Genomic DNA, 16,467 nt, shown 5'->3' with positions numbered 1-16,467 from the left:
CTTAAAAAAATTAATAGTATTGAAATGTTCTAGTAAAATATATTCTGTTATTCAATTATTATATGGAATTTACCATGTTTAATCTTTTAAACGTTTCATTTATTTTTAACACGTCAACGCACTTAAGTATCAAAGGTCTGTAAAAGCAAAAGACATATATTGTTTAGAAGTGTATGTAAAGGTTTTAACAAGTCTTTGTAAATTTGCATGACCTAAAAACTACGTAGATAGTCTAGAGCCGTTTAATGACGCAACAATTACGTACATAAAGAGAAATCGCTGTAGCGAATTACGTAGTTCCTTTGACGTCATAGAGCCAATTGTTATTTTTTCTATTCGTCTGTTGTGTACGTGGCGGTTGTGCGATAGAAAAGCGACTCTGAAACTGTAATCGCTCTATTTTACAATTACAAAGTGGTTTGTTGTGCGTTTCTCTGATTTACAGCTAAGTTTAAATTCTTTATATTTTTTTATGGAATAGTTCTAGTGTTTCTTTGCGATATAATGTACTGGAAACTCAGATTTATCGTCTAGCTTTACATAAAGAACAGAATTTCAGATTTTTACCGTTTTGTTATTTCAGAGACATTACATTTTACCTAATTTATTTAAAGACGTAAGTACCAAATTTTAAAAGATGGTCACCAAACAGAGAATGCGCATTGCATCTGACAAACACAGCAAGAACATTACGCAACGCGGAAGTGTCGCAAAAAGTTTGGTAAGTAAATATCTAAGCCAAAATAACATGCAACACCATGCTAATACCACTCATTATGTTTGCAGTTAATTTTTTAGTGGTTAAAACATTTTTTCTACACCATGCTATCTATGTGTTTAAACTTAAGGTGTCTAATTGATGAAATTTTTGCTTATAAAAATCAGTTACATACAGGATCACAAATGATTCTGCCTTTATTTATTCTGCCTTTAAAACCACAAAGAAATGTTTGCCAGCAGATGTTTTTCAGACTTATGATATATTTGGCAGCAACAACATAATATAAAATAATTGTTCCTTTTTACAGAATCCTAAGGAAGAAAGTTCCCCTGTTGGACCATGGCTGCTTGCTCTTTTTATTTTTGTTGTTTGTGGATCAGGTGTGTAAAAACTGCCATGTTTTAATCACTAGGCTAAATGCTATGAAACTGTTCCCCATAAAGTCTAATTATGTGCTGTGGTAAAATTACAGTGTGCCTAATAACACCAACTTATTCTACCATGTACAAGATCTTATATAATCTACTGGCAAGCTCAATTATTTACCCAACTTATCACCAGCTAATACTAATTAATCAAATCTTACATAATATTCAACTTCTTCTGTTGCAGCCATTTTTGAGCTCATTCAAAAAATTCGTGCTTAATTTTGCTTCATCTGCTTGCTGACACTTCACACCAACTTGGGACATAATTTGCATGCATAAAAATTAATTAAAAATACATTCCTGCATGGTTGTGCCGTTAACTTGTTCAATTCTAATTTATCACTGCCATTTTCACATAAGAGCATGATATCTAATCTTAGCAAAATTTCATCATTTTAATAAATCTTTGCAAAAAATTTTACAAATTGTCACCTTCAGCTGCAAATCAACCGCAATCCGCATTTTAACTCCTCTTTCATGGCTTCTATTTGAAACAACTGTTTCTGCTTTAATTTTACACTTATTCTAACAGAACTTTGTCTTATTGCTGACAAAATCAAGTTAACCATAATTTGAATTTTGACTAATAATCTCTTTTCTAAATTTGAATATAATTGCTAATATTTCCAACCCGTAGTTATTAGATATGGTGCGTAGCGTTGGTTGTTAAGATGTTTTAAAACTCAAGTTAGCAAAATAGAATATTTCTATGTTTTATGCCTTCCATGCAGCATTGTTCGAAATTGTCCAACACGTGCGAATATTTGGGTGAAAAGGAAAGACAGGAATTGATAAACTGTGTTCAGAATATTGAACATATTTTGTACTTAACTTTGGTGTTTTTAAATTCTGACCAATCGTTATTTTATTTAATGACTGTAAATAAAGCAAAATGACTTTTATCAAGCTTCTTTTAAAATGTGATACTATATTTGGGGTGAATTTAAACAATAATTGTTCAATAATTAGACAGTGGCAATTTTCTGTATTTGGTGACTTCATGTACAATTTCTTTGTTTGAATATTTGCGTATAATAAATATTGAAAACTAAATTTCATTTGATTTAATACATTAGGTCATCTAAGGATTTGTGCGCGAACAGTAAATTATCAAAAGGCTACGATGTCACACTAATAATCATCATACACTTTTTCATAGGTTATGTCTGTAAATGTCATAACTGTTCTAAACCAAGTTTAAATAACATTCTAACACTTTAATAACTGTCGGACTACATAAACACATGTCCGGCAGTGGGACCTCAACTTACAAAATAAACAGTTACAAAAGGTAAACAACATCTATTATTATGTTTATGTAAACAGACATCAACATACGACTCGTGTACTAACAACAAATAAGCCCAGAAATGTTTACAGTAACCAGCTTCGATACTAACAATCCACAGTTCGTAAACATTATCTTTATCGTGTTTTTTTTGCTGTTCTGAACCAACTTCAAATAACATGACTTAACAAACAGTTGTACTACCTGTACATTTGCAGTTTTTCTTACATAGTTTAACTAAAAAAATTGCCACAATAAACACCAATGTTATCTAATACTTTCCCATAGGTTGATTTTACCCTTAAGGGGTTTTACAAACTGTTGGTTTTCTGCTAATTTTCCCTTTTTAGATGTTTAAATTAATTTGATAAAGAGATAAACAAATATTTAGGTTATATTATGAAGTATTTCACTTTCAAAAGTGTTCTGCTTCGTATCTTGTTTTACTAACGTAAGTTTACTAAAAAATTCACCAACAATTCATGAAAATTAATATTTATACATAATATATATATATCAACTACATTACTGCATAATAGTGGCCACTGTAATACCATCAATATAACCACAGTGGAACTATCATCAAAAATAAACTAAGCTGATAAAAGCAATATATTTAAATAAATTAATGTTGTGACGTTATTATACAAAGTGCATATGTTGTAAAGTTGGTTGTTTTGCTACAACGTATTTACAATTTTCAGCTGTAAATTAGTTTCAAAATATAGAAATGCGCATCAGCAAACTATATCTACTTAAATGTATATACTTACATGCATATTTGATAATGTTTGGGGTAGTGATAGTGATAGACAACTAAAAAGCATTTCACTGTAAACAGCTTGTGTATACATCCAGACATGCACAAGCCAATATGCATTGAACCCTTGAAGAACAAACAAGCTAAATAAGCTACAAACATAAACTACAACATTCTCCCTTTCTTTGACCTTCTTAACCCATCCAAGTACAACATGGATTCTAAAAAAGATTAGAACAAAATAAACATAAAAATAAAAAACTTTAGATTGGACATACTTAGATTATGCAAAACTTCTAATTCTGTCCCACCAATCACAAATTCTTAAATTCAGCTTGTCCTAGCTTATTGATTAATGTAGCAAATGCAATATATTTTGGCTACTTTATATTGACACCTACAGTAAGGTAAAAGCTGTTATATGCAATAAATGCATGAAACCAGAGATACCTAAACATATGTTTAGATATCTACGATAAAACTGCTGTGTGAAAACATATGATGTCACCAGTTTAAAACTTAATGTGAAATATTACCCCTAACTGTACCCCCTGACATGTAAATCTGACAATCTTCTATTTCAAAAAATACATTTTTATCAATAAGGGTAGCAATAAATAAACCATCATAATCAGCTCATAAAAGCTAATGAGAAACTCAAAACTTTTAAGTTCACCTCCATATGTCATTGGTACGACTGCAGGAACTGGGTGATCTCCACATGTGAAAGTAAAATGAAACACATTAGAAGTTGTGCTGGTGCCTTGCAATGTATCCATGACCTCTGCGTGAACTCGTGCGATAAATTTCTTCCCATCGGAATAACTAACCTGTGAGATAGGGAGAATGCTGGTTGCATAAAAAAAATCCGAAATCAGGCCTTCAAACTTTGGGCCTTCTTAAAGTTTTATAAAAGCACATAAACCTATTTATCTGTTTAAATACAGCACTGAAAGTCATATTAATTTAAACAAACAAGAGAAGTAAGTGTAAGCAGCCTAATAATAGTTGTAAAAAAACACTGTAAAAACAAGTGAAACTGTTAAAATAAAGTGTTGCTGCTGGGTTTTAACAATTCATTATTTCTTCCCTAGATCACTGTGTTTTTTTTAATTAAAGTGAGAATAGAATACAGAAACACCATATTTATCCAGCATACAATAAAGTGAATGATCAATGACTCACAAACAAACAAATCACCTGTGATGACATTAGTAGTAAGGAACCAATAGGAACAGGACAATGGAATAAAATATCATCAACAGCAACAACGTATGGTCGATTCCCACTGAATAATAATTACCATTATAATGTTGATGTAATAAGAAAATAAACAATATACAGAATTAAAAATTAAAAAGAACTAAGAGACAACAACAGTCGTTATAACACAAGTGCTCTGTTTCATATACCCAAGTTAACACCTCAGAAATAAAAATAAAAGGAGACGATTTTAGCCAAACTCTTGTGTCATGTTTGTTACATTTTCATGTTTAGTTACATCTACCAACTTACCTGAAAACACAAGCATTGGCCCATGCCAGTTCAAATGCTTTCCTCATAAGATATCCACCAAATACTTTGTTATGGATGTTTCGCTTCTCAGGAAAACACACCACTGCGTTCTTAAGTCGAGTAGATTCCATCCAAACACTTCCTTCAGGAAGCACTCGACTTCGAAACGATTTAGATCTGTTAGAAAACATTACAGCTCAATATTTTTGGCACTTACATTGTAAGCCAAGGATCCGGGTTCAATGCTCGATAATAATCGGTTTGTGTATTTTGTGTTCTTGAGCGAGACACTAAACAGACATTGCACCAACCCAGTGAGCAACAGGGTAACGGGTCAAATCTGGCCTGAATCTCAAGTTCCATGGTGTGGAAAGTTACTTAAATGTAAACAATAGCCACACAATACCCCACCTGGGATCCAAGGTTTTAAGGAAAATTTCATGAACAATTTGTCTTTCTTCTAAAGTTGGAGGGTTTTGAAATAAAGAAGTATTCGCCTCGGCCAACCTCTTCTGTTTATGTTGATTTCCAGCTTCGAATAATTTCCTTTCTTCCTCATTGGTTGTTTCAAGTGGGTGAATAACTGCCGCTCTGTATGCAGGGTAGAAAATATTAGTAAAACAGGGTGGGAAAATATAGATATTGATAATTGCTTTAACAATCTATCCATTTTAAAATAAAACAGACTGTAACAAGCTGGTTAGTGACCACCTGGTTGGAGCAATGTCCACAAGTATAACCCAAGACACACAAACATCTTTGACCTATCAGTATCGTTGTTATCGGTATTTAACCCAGTGTGCCATGGTTAATATAAAGCCATCTAACCACCGTGTTACAGCCCTTAAGCTTGGTAACATTGTAAAAAATGAAGATCTACTAAAATAAAGAACTGCATGAGATTACTGTAATATGCAATTGCAGAGTGCGTAAGTGCGATTACTAAATTCGATTACTGGCTGCTGCGCTTGGCAAACCCAAACTTTTATCCTAAAATTTCGAACTTTTTTTTTTTTATACTTTTTGCTCTCAGGATCCCTGGCCACCATGACAAACTCCGCATCCAAGACACTCTTATCCTCCTGTTTCAACCACATCCCAATCTCTAATGAAGATTTCCCTGTCCACATCACATGACCTGTCATTATGATGTCAACAGTGGGGTCTATGAGGTCATGATGAATCTTTATCTCGTCAACCATAGCAGTTACAATGCTCAGTGGACTGATCCCTGTGCTGGAGGGGGAGGTGTATTTGGTCAACCAGATAGACAGCAAGTGGTTACAGTAACCTGCTTACAAGTCTTAAATGTTATTAGCGTTGGTCATTTAGCACAACTCCACAGACCTGCCATGCCAAGGGCTATACACAAATAGAACAGAACATGGCCATAAGGGGTTAAGCTTAATAGTTTTCACTCTGTCAGCGCAGAATTACCATAGGAGTCGATAGGACTATGCAGAAAGTTAAGTAATAGAAAGTACTAAATTCACCAAGAAACGTAATATAAATAAAACCACATAGGTTGCATGATATGACAAAACTTAAGAAGCGTTACATTAACCAAAACAATTGTGTGCACTTAAAATGACATGATCACATGATGTCTTACTGCAGGGCACTTTTGTCACAATGTGTATAGCTGATATAACCTGCCAACAAATCCAGGTCCTCCATCAGTATACCAAACCTACAATGAATAAAACAAACTTACTTAGTCAGCAATGGTGAATTGTGTTGATAGCTGATTAGAACAGCAAATGTGTCAAGATTCTCTAAGAGCTGACCAAACCTGAGGTAATAGTTGGTTTGCATAACTTTAATATTTCTCAGTTTTAACAAGATGTAGACAAATGAAATTATCTTAAACGACAGGGCAACAACATTTATTATAACAAACTTGAGTGTTTTGTTTTATTAAATAAATTTTATACGCTTAGTGCCCATTTACAAGTTAATATGTACGTAATTTATTTTTATTCAACTCTGTTTTTAATGCATTGATGGTTATTTAATACTTATACAACTCGTATACTAACACTGGGTTGGATTGTTTATTCTCACGAAATAGATTAATAGAAATGAGAATGCTAGCACCAATAGAGTAGGCTAATAGGGTGACACACAGCATAGAAATCCCATATTGTGGTTAGCAACAGCAATATACTGCCCTTCGGAAAAAAATGACGAATTAATTAAATATTTTACACCTTACCTCACACTTCCATGAATGTTGATGTATTTTTCACGAATACTTTTATCTGACAATGGGATGCAAACTGTTTGGAAACTATCGGACATTTTACGAGGAGCTAGCTTTGTCTGATCATCCACTAGGTGGGACTTGAGACCAGAGCGATCGGGAATTGTGTCGCTGAATGAAAAAATGTTTTCAAAATTTTGAATAACAACCTTTTTTTTAAACTGGTACAATTTAAAAATAATAAATAGGTTAAAAACTGTTAACTTTGGTCTGTAATTTTAAACTAACATATAAAGTATGCGACGTTCAACAAGTAAACGATAAAACAGCATATGTGCACAGAAGAAAGATTGCCAAGATCTTGTGTAACAAAGCCATGAACCTGTGCCCATGCTATTTTCATCTGGTTGTACTTTTCTCTCTTTTGCAGGAAAGCATGTTTGCTCATAAATATACAACACACCCAAGAAGCACACTCAACTGTTCAACAATCAATGAACCATATTCTTACCCACAAAGTAACATACATGGTAACTCGTAAGCTGGCATGAGGTGTTAAACTTGTGTAATCACGGCTGTTGTTTTCCGGCCACATGAGGATAAAGTAAGTTACTTTCTTTTATTCTTACCTGTATGATTTACTTGCACCAACCACCTTTCGTAAATGACTACGAACTTGTTCTATTGAAAGTATTGGTTTTGAAACATCACTTATACATCTTGTTTGAAGCATTGAAGCTTGGTAACATTTTGTGTGTACAGTTTGACTACACAACCTTAATATACTACCATACAGTCTCATACTAAACATATGCTCTATAAAACAATTAGGTCAGTGAATAAATAGCATGCTTTACAATGTCACTTACACAACATTGGAGTTTTTGATCATGATCAATTTTGTGTAAATTAAATAAATAACACACAAAAATTCATAGATGCCATCTGATCACTGTCAAATTAAACATTTACATTCTAGCCCTTTAGATTAATTAAGGGAAACACAACATTAACACTCAACAGTGCACATCAATTATAATAAGACGGAAAATTTTAGGAGAAATATATGCACTTAACATCGGTATGCATACATGCTATGGAATAAAATAAATTGGTGATGGTGCAGAAATTAAACATGTACTAATATGGGATATGGTCTAAAGAACATCCTGATTTTCCAAAAGATAGGCACCTATAACACAACATTAACAATATATTTAGGAAAATTTCAGCAATGCAGATGTGTTTGTAATTGCAGAAGTTTAATTATGACATCACACATTCAGTTGTTACGTCCACAAAGTTCCAACAGGCTGGAGTTTTACTTTTTCCATTGTTTTTTCAACAAACGATAACATATCCTGGTGAACTTCAAACATGTCTCGTCCAGCATCAATTACCTTCAATATATTATTTAGTAAATTTTTAATTCCTAACTTAAAATTTTTGATATAATGCTGAATACAGAATAGATCAGATCAGATGTATATATAAATATATCATATATGATTAACATAAAGCTGAACAGTGAATTACTGTTCTGTCAATTAATGTGTATTGTATATATTTCAGACTTAAGTTAAGCCTGGTAGTAACAGAACATCATGTATAAAAGTTATAAAACACAAGTAAGTATTACTAAATATATATTTGTTTAATTTTCAAATACCTTCCATTCCTCTGTCTTTAGTCCATGAAAATTTAGCGCAACTTTTTTCTGAAACTCAGTTGTTTCGTAACGCTCTTCTCCATAACCCCCTCGTGTGGCGGCAACTGACGTACTGAGTTCAAGGAAAAGAACGAGATCAGGTTGGGGTAATCCGCTGTCCGGGGATTTGCACCAATCTAACTCAAGACCCTGTTAACAATATGAATGAATGTAAATAATTTATCGTTAAGTTGCGGGGAAATAAATCTATTATAACACGAGACAATTTTATAACGCGGAGAAATTTATAACATGTAATTTACTGTTTTGGAATTGACAACAAGCCAACTGAAGCGTCAACTTATTCATTCTCTTTATTTATGACAATTGTTATTTACATCACAAAACCTTTTTAGGGCCTGGTTAACATACTTATAACTATAATTCCATTATTGCCCCAAATAATTATAAATTAAAAACCTTCTTTGCAGCAGAAAATGCAGCACCAGAGTAAGCATATCTGTCCACAATGAGAGTAACTCCATCATTTAGATCTTGTAACATTTCAGATCGCTTCTCCCATCGATTGGCGGAAAATAACAGATGAATAGCTCGATCATCTAAATTGGATTTCTTCACCAAATAGCTGTTGATGGTTTTACCAATCTCTGTTGTTCTATCTATTGTAGAAAACAGACGTTATTGGAGTAGTCTATTTAAATTTGACATACATTGGGTGAAAAAGGGGGTCGAATGAAATAATCAATTGTTCTTATAGGACTATAGAGAAAAAATTGACCAAATTACTGTCCAGTTCGGATAGGGCACTTGCCTTCTTTTTGGGGTGGGAACCTGGGAAACCAACAGATTTAATAGTAATACACAGATGTTGCACAGTGCACAACATACATAATGATTTCATGCATTTTGTGAGTTTGCAGCAACATTATATGACCTTGTGGCTAACTTTTTGGCACTAAGGAAGAATCCTTGGGTACATAGAAGAATAGGTTGATAAAAGTGTTAGAGGTTGGTGGTTAGGGATTGATGGTAAGGGGGTTAGTAGTTAGGGGGTAGTTGTTGTAGCGGTCAGTAGTTAGGGGTTTGGGTTCGGTCAGTAGTTAGGGGTTTGGGTTAGAAAAAAAGATGGGGGGAGGATTCTTCACCAGCACCATACAACAACACAAGAATATTTAACCCTGAACACCTGGAAATTTGAGTAATTTCACTTTTTGGTTCTTTTCATTGAGTGCGGTGATTAACTTCTGACATTGCGTTGTTTTACCGCTTCTATCTAAACCTTCAACCACAATAAGAGCACCCCGTCCAACTTTCATGTTAGTATTGACATATATTAACAGATCTGAAATAGATATATTGGTCACAACATTCATAAACAGCTCAACTTTATTGCTGCATTGGCGTACAGCAAATACGTATAAATTATTACTACAACGCATTCGCTTGAATATTCAAGTGTAAAATCAGCAACACCACAAGCATTCAAAGGCAAATACATAAAAACATGCAAAACCTATATTTCTCATATGTAAAGATTTGCATTCAATAAGTTTATTTTTGGCGGTAAATTGTTTCTTTACTTTTCAACATAGATACTGTTTTTTAACAAACATGAACAAACGAAATCATGTAACAAGAGAGCCAGCCACGGCTATTTGACTTATATAAGAATTGTCGCTCATCCCACCGCATTTATAAAGTTAATCACCATTTGCGTTAATTTAGGTAAACGTTAAACTAGGTTATTAGGCAATGCGATTTGATTCATTTTTCAGTTGCGAAGTCATTTTTTCGGTTGCGACGAATGGTAATGGCGAAGACATACGTCACTGCTGTTTCGGACCCCCACTTTCCCGATTCGGTTAGTTTTTGTTCGTAACTTACTAACTTAAGTCCTACAAGTCTTGCTAGAGATACAATGCTCATTAGTAAAGAGAGACGTGATAACAAACACCAAAGAATTCTTACTCCTATAGGTTTAAAGTTTTGCGTTTCCGACTAAACAACTAATTAATCAGAATTGCTGGTGCACAACAAAATCATAGCTATTTTTACCTTAAATAACTATGATCAAATCACAATCATTCAGGTTCGCTCTTTAATCGCGGAATCGCATCATAAGTTTTTGTTTCTATGATAATATAAGCGCGTATTGGAATATCGAAGTGGTGACAGAATTAAAACTACACTCTATTTTTGTGTTTTAAAACGTCAAACGTTCTTACAATTCAACCAGAGGGTTGGGGCAAAAATTGGTAAATGTGCGCCCACAAAGGTAGCAGCATCGAGCCTCGAAGCAAGAATCGCCTGGGCTAAAGGCGAACGCCCGAATCACTGAGCAATGGCGCCGTCAAGTGTTCGTACATAAAAACAGGACTCAAACGCACCTGACCTTATTTTACTGTCTAACCTTTAAGATTTACGAGGCAAGGGTACTGGAAAACATACGAAGTTACAAGCGACGGTTAAGCTCCCAGTAAGTTTAATAGCGTAGCAAGATGTACCGAACAAATAACTCGTTTTACGGGGTTCTTTTTGTTTCTGTGTCCTAGGGTGTGGGTAGGTAGTTGTAACTTCTGTTTTAAAGACATGCTACTGCTAAGAAACAACAAACCTAAATGGGATATAGTCAAAGATGTATACCGTTAGCACATAACATATATCGCATGTTTCCTGGTCGTGTTATTTGACAACGCTTCTTTGGGGTTGTGGAAGTACGGTTATATTTTCTGTACTTTCTTCGTTTATAGCTACTAAATAAGAGGATAAGAGCATATTAAATCATATGAAACATATACACATGGACCATCTTACCCCAACCCAATAAAGGCGATCGGAATAAGAAGTCTAAACGTTGGTACGTAAAACAAATCTTCAGGCTGTTTTAGATTTATATTGAGTTTTAACTATGCGACTAAGTTCAACTGGTCGTCTACATTAAACCAACACAGCGATCCGTTGTTAATTTATTCAAGTGTTTCCCAAGCTTTGATTATTGACCAGTTAATGGGTAAAATATTTTAATTGAGCCACAAATCCACTTAAACAACTAGTAGGTTGAAATATATGGTCAATGATTTTATTATCTTTATCGTCCCATTTTGTAGTAAACAAAAACGGATTAAATATTCTTATACTCTCGACTCTAAAAGAGCGTTGTGAATTGTTAAAAACAGGATTAGGAAATTCTAGATAATTTGTGCTAATGGTTTCCATCTTACCCCACAGTACTTTATGTATTTCTCAGGACGCGTTGAGCCACAAACTGGAATCAAATGAAGTTATTAAGGTGGGGGGGAGATGGGACACCTTTAGCAAATAATACCCAAACATCTTGGTCGTGTTTTAAGGCATTAACAACGGTCTATAGGTATCATGAGGATACCGGTTCATAGTTCATTGAATTTTCTTTGTTTACTACCGAATAGGACGAAAAATAGAATTAAGAGGTGTCCTATTTTTTCCCGAACTACTACATTTTGGGGCACACAGCAAAATATATGGGGAACCACTGATGGTTTTCACGGTTAAGTCTACATAACCACAATATTTACACTGAGAGCCTGGTGATTCAAGGTCCCATGGGACGTCGCATATAGACTGAAAAGTTCAAATTGAAGCGTCTTTTATTCTCTTGGGTATTCGAATCATTACTCACTACGCGCAGACGTAGCGGACAGAAGACAAATACGCTGACAAGTACACGACTACGCGAGTAGGTAGTTCTGTCGGATAGGACAGTTAACATGGTTCTGTTTTGCGCAAAGTAAAGTCTGTAAAAGTAAGGAAACTACTTACAAAAGCAGTTATTAATAGCCTTTTATTTAAATGCCACTTTGTATAAGCAACTCTGCCTACAGTACAAGCTACAATTTAATTAAGGCTTATAAGATAACCTACGATGGATTGCAACATATTTTGCATCGGATTAAGTTAAGAAGAAATATTTACCACAGGATTTAAGGTACAAAGGTAAATATACCAGCACAGTTAGTGAATACACGAGTCTGTAATAGCAGGACGGATTAGTTTGTTTACATTCATACAGTGAGATAAACCTGCTTCGTAAAACTTGTAGCTGTAAGGTATCGCGAGTATGTGGGTTTAAAATTGCAATTTAAAGTTAAGATAAGATTTCATTTAGATTACGCGGTGGTTCACCTTAAACGACATTTGAAGGTAGTATAACGTTCAGTGCGTATACGAACTAGGCCGCATGTCATGTCTGTTGATTTGTGGTTTAAAGAAGGTATTTATAAATTAATGGCAGTTTTATATTATCAATACAAATGCTGCGCTGTGTTAGGCTTGTATTTGGCATGTACATGCAATATATATGGTACTGTTGTATCTATTGAATTATTTAAGGTCCCCACGAATGCGCACGAATGTAATAAAACACTTGCTCGTTGTGTAATATTAGCCGCCGGCTGTGTAGAGAAACACGATCCTACAGCGCCTTTGTCAACGCCAACAAAGAGAAATTCTGTTTACGACAGACGTAAATTCACCCTAACGAACTGTTTAAGTTATAACAACAACCTAAAGACTTAAGCGCATGAATACACTTATCTTATTCCACACAAAACGCGCAACCCTATTCATTTTATGCTATGGTGAAGTTATACGTGTATGCAAGGGAAAAATGAACTAGAACATCATTTCCCGCTGTTTTAGCTATACCTTTTTTTAGCTATATACTATATAAGTTATAGATGAAAACTTATTTTGTAAAATCGTCGTTTCTCGTGGAAATAGTATCCTATATACCGCGAAACATACGTGACGCCAACTTGAAGTAACTTTCCTTTAACAGCGAAGAGCGTGATGTGTTGGTTGCGATTGAAATGCAACCCAGTTGACGCAGAAAATTAATATTTAATGTGTGAGTCAATATATAGTTGAGCTTCAATCTTATATCAGAGGCACCGGGGACTCTTTGATTATTCATAGCTAATGTACAGCGCAACATATGCGCATCGTTCCCACCAAATGAACCATTGTATTTTTAATTCCTTAATGCACATATGGTTGACAGAGCAAATCCCAGGTCAGGATATGACGTATTTTAATGTAAAAGCGAAGGTTAGTTCTGTAAAGATAGCTGTATTCGCCGCTGAATAATTCGCGTCACCGGTCTGTAAGTTCATTTGCCATTAGTATTTCGCGTTACCGATCAAGTTTTATAGGGACTTTATATGGCGAGTTATGTGTTACAGTTTTAGCTCAAACAGTTAAGCTATTGTAAACTTTAAAAACTCGTTTGTTGTCAGTCGGTTAACGCCGTTTCCACAAATTACTATCACGAAAGGTAAGTCGTTAAAGCAAATGTTTCATTACGTGTTTAGAACACAAGCGTCCTTACGCAAGTTACGTTACAGAAACAGCGTTGAAACATGCTTAAAACCTAGCTCTGAAGGAAAGATCTTACCATTGTATAAAGGCCAAATTGTCTTTTGTATGTAAACCTATAATACCATAGACACCTGTAAACGTGTATTTAGGTATCTATGACCCGCGGCTTTTGTATTATACATAAACAAAGACATGACCTGCTATTGTCTGTAACTTTAAAGAGCCCGACTACGGTCAGCTAAATTCTAATCTTAGCAAATCAACTTTGCTTTGCTGGGCCTATAAATCTAAAACCAACAATTAGCTTGCGTCGTTAATGCGTTAGCATGGGTTGGGTAATTACCCGCAATGGGGAATAGGTTACTGTACCTTAATTGCCTGGAAAACCCAACCGGGGACCACTTTAAGCTTTGGCAGGAATGGCAATCAATACGTGCTGAAGAGGGATATGGGAAAACAACTTGCGTAGAAACACAATAGTACTCGGTCGCAGAGTGTGTTGTTTAACTAAGGCAAAGTTCGTATTTGTTACATTAGGTGTGAAACATGGTTTTATGCTAAACAATTCAGAAACCAGATTGGCAGCAATTAGGAATTATAGGAGGGTATGTTAAGTTATATCTTTTGGGTTATTTAGGACTTTATTTAGACAGCTTTTGTAATGTAATGAACCAACTATAGCTTAAATCCCAGGTTCAATGGCGAGCCATACAATATAACCTAACCTTACAAAATTCAACTTAATATTACTTATTCTTTAATTTGTCTAGAATGTAAGCGAAATTCAGCTGTTATAACACAACGTTCGTTTGAGGGTCAACTTACTGTTAGTTTATTGGTTAAATAGCTTCGGAGTAAACAAGACAGTTTGGCGACATCCGATACTAGATTGGATTCCACGTCTAACTAAAGTTGTTTTGATTCTGTCTGGATAAATAATCGTTACAACTCAGTATTAGTCATCGTAAGGGAGATAGGCAGTAAAAGTTGTTGTGCTAGTACTTGTAGTCATTATCAATGAGGTTTCAAGGGCAGCTACGAAATTTTTTGTTATCGAATTCGAAGAGATAAATAAATTCATGTTATGCTATATGCTGTTAAGAAGGTTTAGTTGTACACTTCTTTAACTTTAGTGTAAAAAATAATTTGCACCAGTTTTGTAATTGTGCGTTGTTCCTCCACTTGTCACAGGTTTCTTATTCAATTGTTTACAAAGTTTTACTTTATCTTGTAGCGGTAGGTTTATTGTATATTTGTCGTTTACTCTCAACTTGCCTTTACAGGTATAGGGTATATAAGCATCAAAATGAACACAACCGCATTAGGTTTGGACACCCCAGTTCAATTATCATGTTGGCCAAGCATACTAACAAGTTCAACGACCGATAAAAGGACGAGTGAGATCATTGCTATCGTGTTTCTAGCAGTTGTGGCTTCATTAAACTTTGCCTGCAGTTTGGGATGTATTGTAGTAGTCGCCGCTACTCCAAAATTACACAAAACGGCTTGGTTTTTAAGGTGAAATTAACCTCGTTTGCAGTTTTTAACTTATAGTAGAGTGGGGAGAGACGAAACACCTTTAGCACATAAAATCTAAACATCCTGATTGTTTAAAGTTAACAACGATCTATAAAAGTCGTATGAATACGGTTTTATAACTCTTTAAATGTTCTTTGTTTATTACCAAGTGGAACGAGAAAATATAAAAAGGTGTCCCATCTTTCCCCACTCCACTATATCTTTCGCAAAATAATTTATAGGCCCATTTGGCGAGTACTTTTATTAAATTAAACCTTTTTGTTTTGCTTACCGACGTTTACGAATCATTTTTGTCTTTTCGTGTTTTCATACTATAATCATTTTAGCTACTATAAGCAAAGAGACAGGATAACGAGCCATATCTGGCTTACACCCCAGGTCCCATTACATGTCACATTGTAGAACTTTATATTCACGTATAGTATAACATACCCGTTTAGACAAAATAACCTATTAAGTTAATTGCACAGAGCATCAATGGCGGCAAAGGATTTGGTGCTCAGCTCGACAATGACTGGTTTTGCTTTGTGGAATATTCTAGTACAGAAAGAAGTCACTGACACTCGAAAGATGAACCCGGTAAGTTAATGCTGTGAATGTATGTATAGAAAACTATGACATTATAAGAGATAATATGTAATGGATTAATTGTATATAGTAAGAATGGGGCGGGGTGGATACTGTTATCACATATCTTACGTTTCCTAATCGTCCAACAACGCTTTTTTAGATCGTGAAATAATCTTTGTTTACTACCCAATGACGCAATAAAAGAGAATAAAAACATAAACCATCTTACCCTAAACTAATATAATCAGGAAAATAGTCTGTGCAGCGTTTAAAATTACGCATATACCTTTGGGCCAACGCGGCCAACCATATAGTCAAGCGTTTGTATCAATTTAGTGCTTACTGCTAAACTACTATCACAACAAAACGCTTGTGTATAAAAGGCTTTGACGTAACATAACTATTTGTTGAGTGCCCGC

The 16,467-nt window shown here is 34.6% G+C and overlaps 4 protein-coding genes and 1 long non-coding RNA gene across 6 annotated transcripts in view; 2 read left to right on the top strand and 3 right to left on the bottom strand.

Annotated features, from left to right (window-relative positions):
* Positions 1 to 321: 321 nt before the first annotated feature.
* On the top strand, positions 322 to 2,051 carry LOC100180705 (stress-associated endoplasmic reticulum protein 2-like). The gene is made up of 3 exons (XM_009863215.3): positions 322 to 721; positions 1,029 to 1,101; positions 1,881 to 2,051. Exons 1-3 carry the CDS (start codon positions 638 to 640, stop codon positions 1,919 to 1,921), a joined length of 198 nt encoding a protein of 65 aa, XP_009861517.1. The 5' UTR covers positions 322 to 637; the 3' UTR covers positions 1,922 to 2,051.
* A 772-nt stretch (positions 2,052 to 2,823) lies between these two features.
* LOC100179153 (acyl-coenzyme A thioesterase 9, mitochondrial) lies at positions 2,824 to 7,762 on the bottom strand. Of its 2 annotated transcripts, none has more exons than XM_026840018.1 (9): positions 7,545 to 7,762; positions 6,928 to 7,086; positions 6,427 to 6,504; positions 5,733 to 5,948; positions 5,124 to 5,303; positions 4,713 to 4,889; positions 4,398 to 4,485; positions 3,874 to 4,027; positions 2,824 to 3,418 (listed from the first exon to the last, which is right to left on the bottom strand). In XM_026840018.1, the coding sequence occupies exons 1-9, from the start codon at positions 7,724 to 7,726 to the stop codon at positions 3,363 to 3,365; spliced, it is 1,290 nt and encodes a 429-aa protein (XP_026695819.1). In that variant the 5' UTR covers positions 7,727 to 7,762; the 3' UTR covers positions 2,824 to 3,362. The 2 variants fall into 2 exon arrangements, with proteins under 2 accessions (XP_026695819.1, XP_026695820.1); XM_026840019.1 differs by lacking the exon at positions 6,427 to 6,504 and adding an exon at positions 6,325 to 6,402.
* LOC113474072 (thymidylate kinase-like) lies at positions 7,732 to 9,930 on the bottom strand. The gene is made up of 4 exons (XM_026840020.1): positions 9,771 to 9,930; positions 9,044 to 9,243; positions 8,585 to 8,773; positions 7,732 to 8,315 (listed from the first exon to the last, which is right to left on the bottom strand). The coding sequence occupies exons 1-4, from the start codon at positions 9,898 to 9,900 to the stop codon at positions 8,205 to 8,207; spliced, it is 630 nt and encodes a 209-aa protein (XP_026695821.1). The 5' UTR covers positions 9,901 to 9,930; the 3' UTR covers positions 7,732 to 8,204.
* Positions 9,931 to 12,276: 2,346 nt separating this feature from the next.
* LOC113475628 lies at positions 12,277 to 14,851 on the bottom strand. Its single transcript, XR_003397386.1, has 3 exons — positions 14,765 to 14,851; positions 14,309 to 14,446; positions 12,277 to 12,357 (listed from the first exon to the last, which is right to left on the bottom strand). It is a non-coding gene; the product is annotated as an uncharacterized LOC113475628 (long non-coding RNA).
* Positions 14,852 to 15,170: 319 nt separating this feature from the next.
* Positions 15,171 to 16,467, top strand: part of LOC108950863 — a 2,877-nt gene continuing 1,580 nt past the window's right edge. The window contains exons 1-2 of the mRNA XM_018817043.2: positions 15,171 to 15,457; positions 15,949 to 16,057. Coding sequence (XP_018672588.1) covers positions 15,246 to 15,457; positions 15,949 to 16,057 — 321 coding nt within the window. The 5' untranslated portion in view covers positions 15,171 to 15,245. The remainder of the gene's footprint in view (positions 15,458 to 15,948; positions 16,058 to 16,467) is intronic.

Source organism: Ciona intestinalis, unplaced genomic scaffold (assembly GCF_000224145.3).
Source record: "Ciona intestinalis unplaced genomic scaffold, KH HT001099.1, whole genome shotgun sequence".
Lineage (NCBI taxonomy): Eukaryota > Metazoa > Chordata > Ascidiacea > Phlebobranchia > Cionidae > Ciona > Ciona intestinalis.
The sequence above is the reverse complement of the archived record's forward strand: the minus strand, read 5'-3'. Positions and strand labels throughout refer to the sequence as shown.

Excerpts from the sequence above, each read along its gene's own strand:
- LOC100180705 (XM_009863215.3), top strand. The coding sequence starts at position 638 with ATGGTCACCAAACAGAGAATGCGCATTGCATCTGACAAACACAGCAAG. Across the intron at positions 722-1,028 it reads GAAGTGTCGCAAAAAGTTTG|AATCCTAAGGAAGAAAGTTC; the intron begins GTAAGTAAATAT and ends TCCTTTTTACAG. Across the intron at positions 1,102-1,880 it reads TTTTGTTGTTTGTGGATCAG|CATTGTTCGAAATTGTCCAA; the intron begins GTGTGTAAAAAC and ends CCTTCCATGCAG.
- LOC100179153 (XM_026840018.1), bottom strand. The coding sequence starts at position 7,726 with ATGTTTAGTATGAGACTGTATGGTAGTATATTAAGGTTGTGTAGTCAA. Across the intron at positions 7,087-7,544 it reads GGTGCAAGTAAATCATACAG|CGACACAATTCCCGATCGCT; the intron begins GTAAGAATAAAA and ends TTTTTCATTCAG. Across the intron at positions 4,890-5,123 it reads CTTAAAACCTTGGATCCCAG|ATCTAAATCGTTTCGAAGTC; the intron begins GTGGGGTATTGT and ends GTTTTCTAACAG.
- LOC113474072 (XM_026840020.1), bottom strand. The coding sequence starts at position 9,900 with ATGAAAGTTGGACGGGGTGCTCTTATTGTGGTTGAAGGTTTAGATAGA. Across the intron at positions 9,244-9,770 it reads GAAATTACTCAAATTTCCAG|ATAGAACAACAGAGATTGGT; the intron begins GTGTTCAGGGTT and ends TTTCTACAATAG. Across the intron at positions 8,774-9,043 it reads CATTTTCTGCTGCAAAGAAG|GGTCTTGAGTTAGATTGGTG; the intron begins GTTTTTAATTTA and ends TATTGTTAACAG.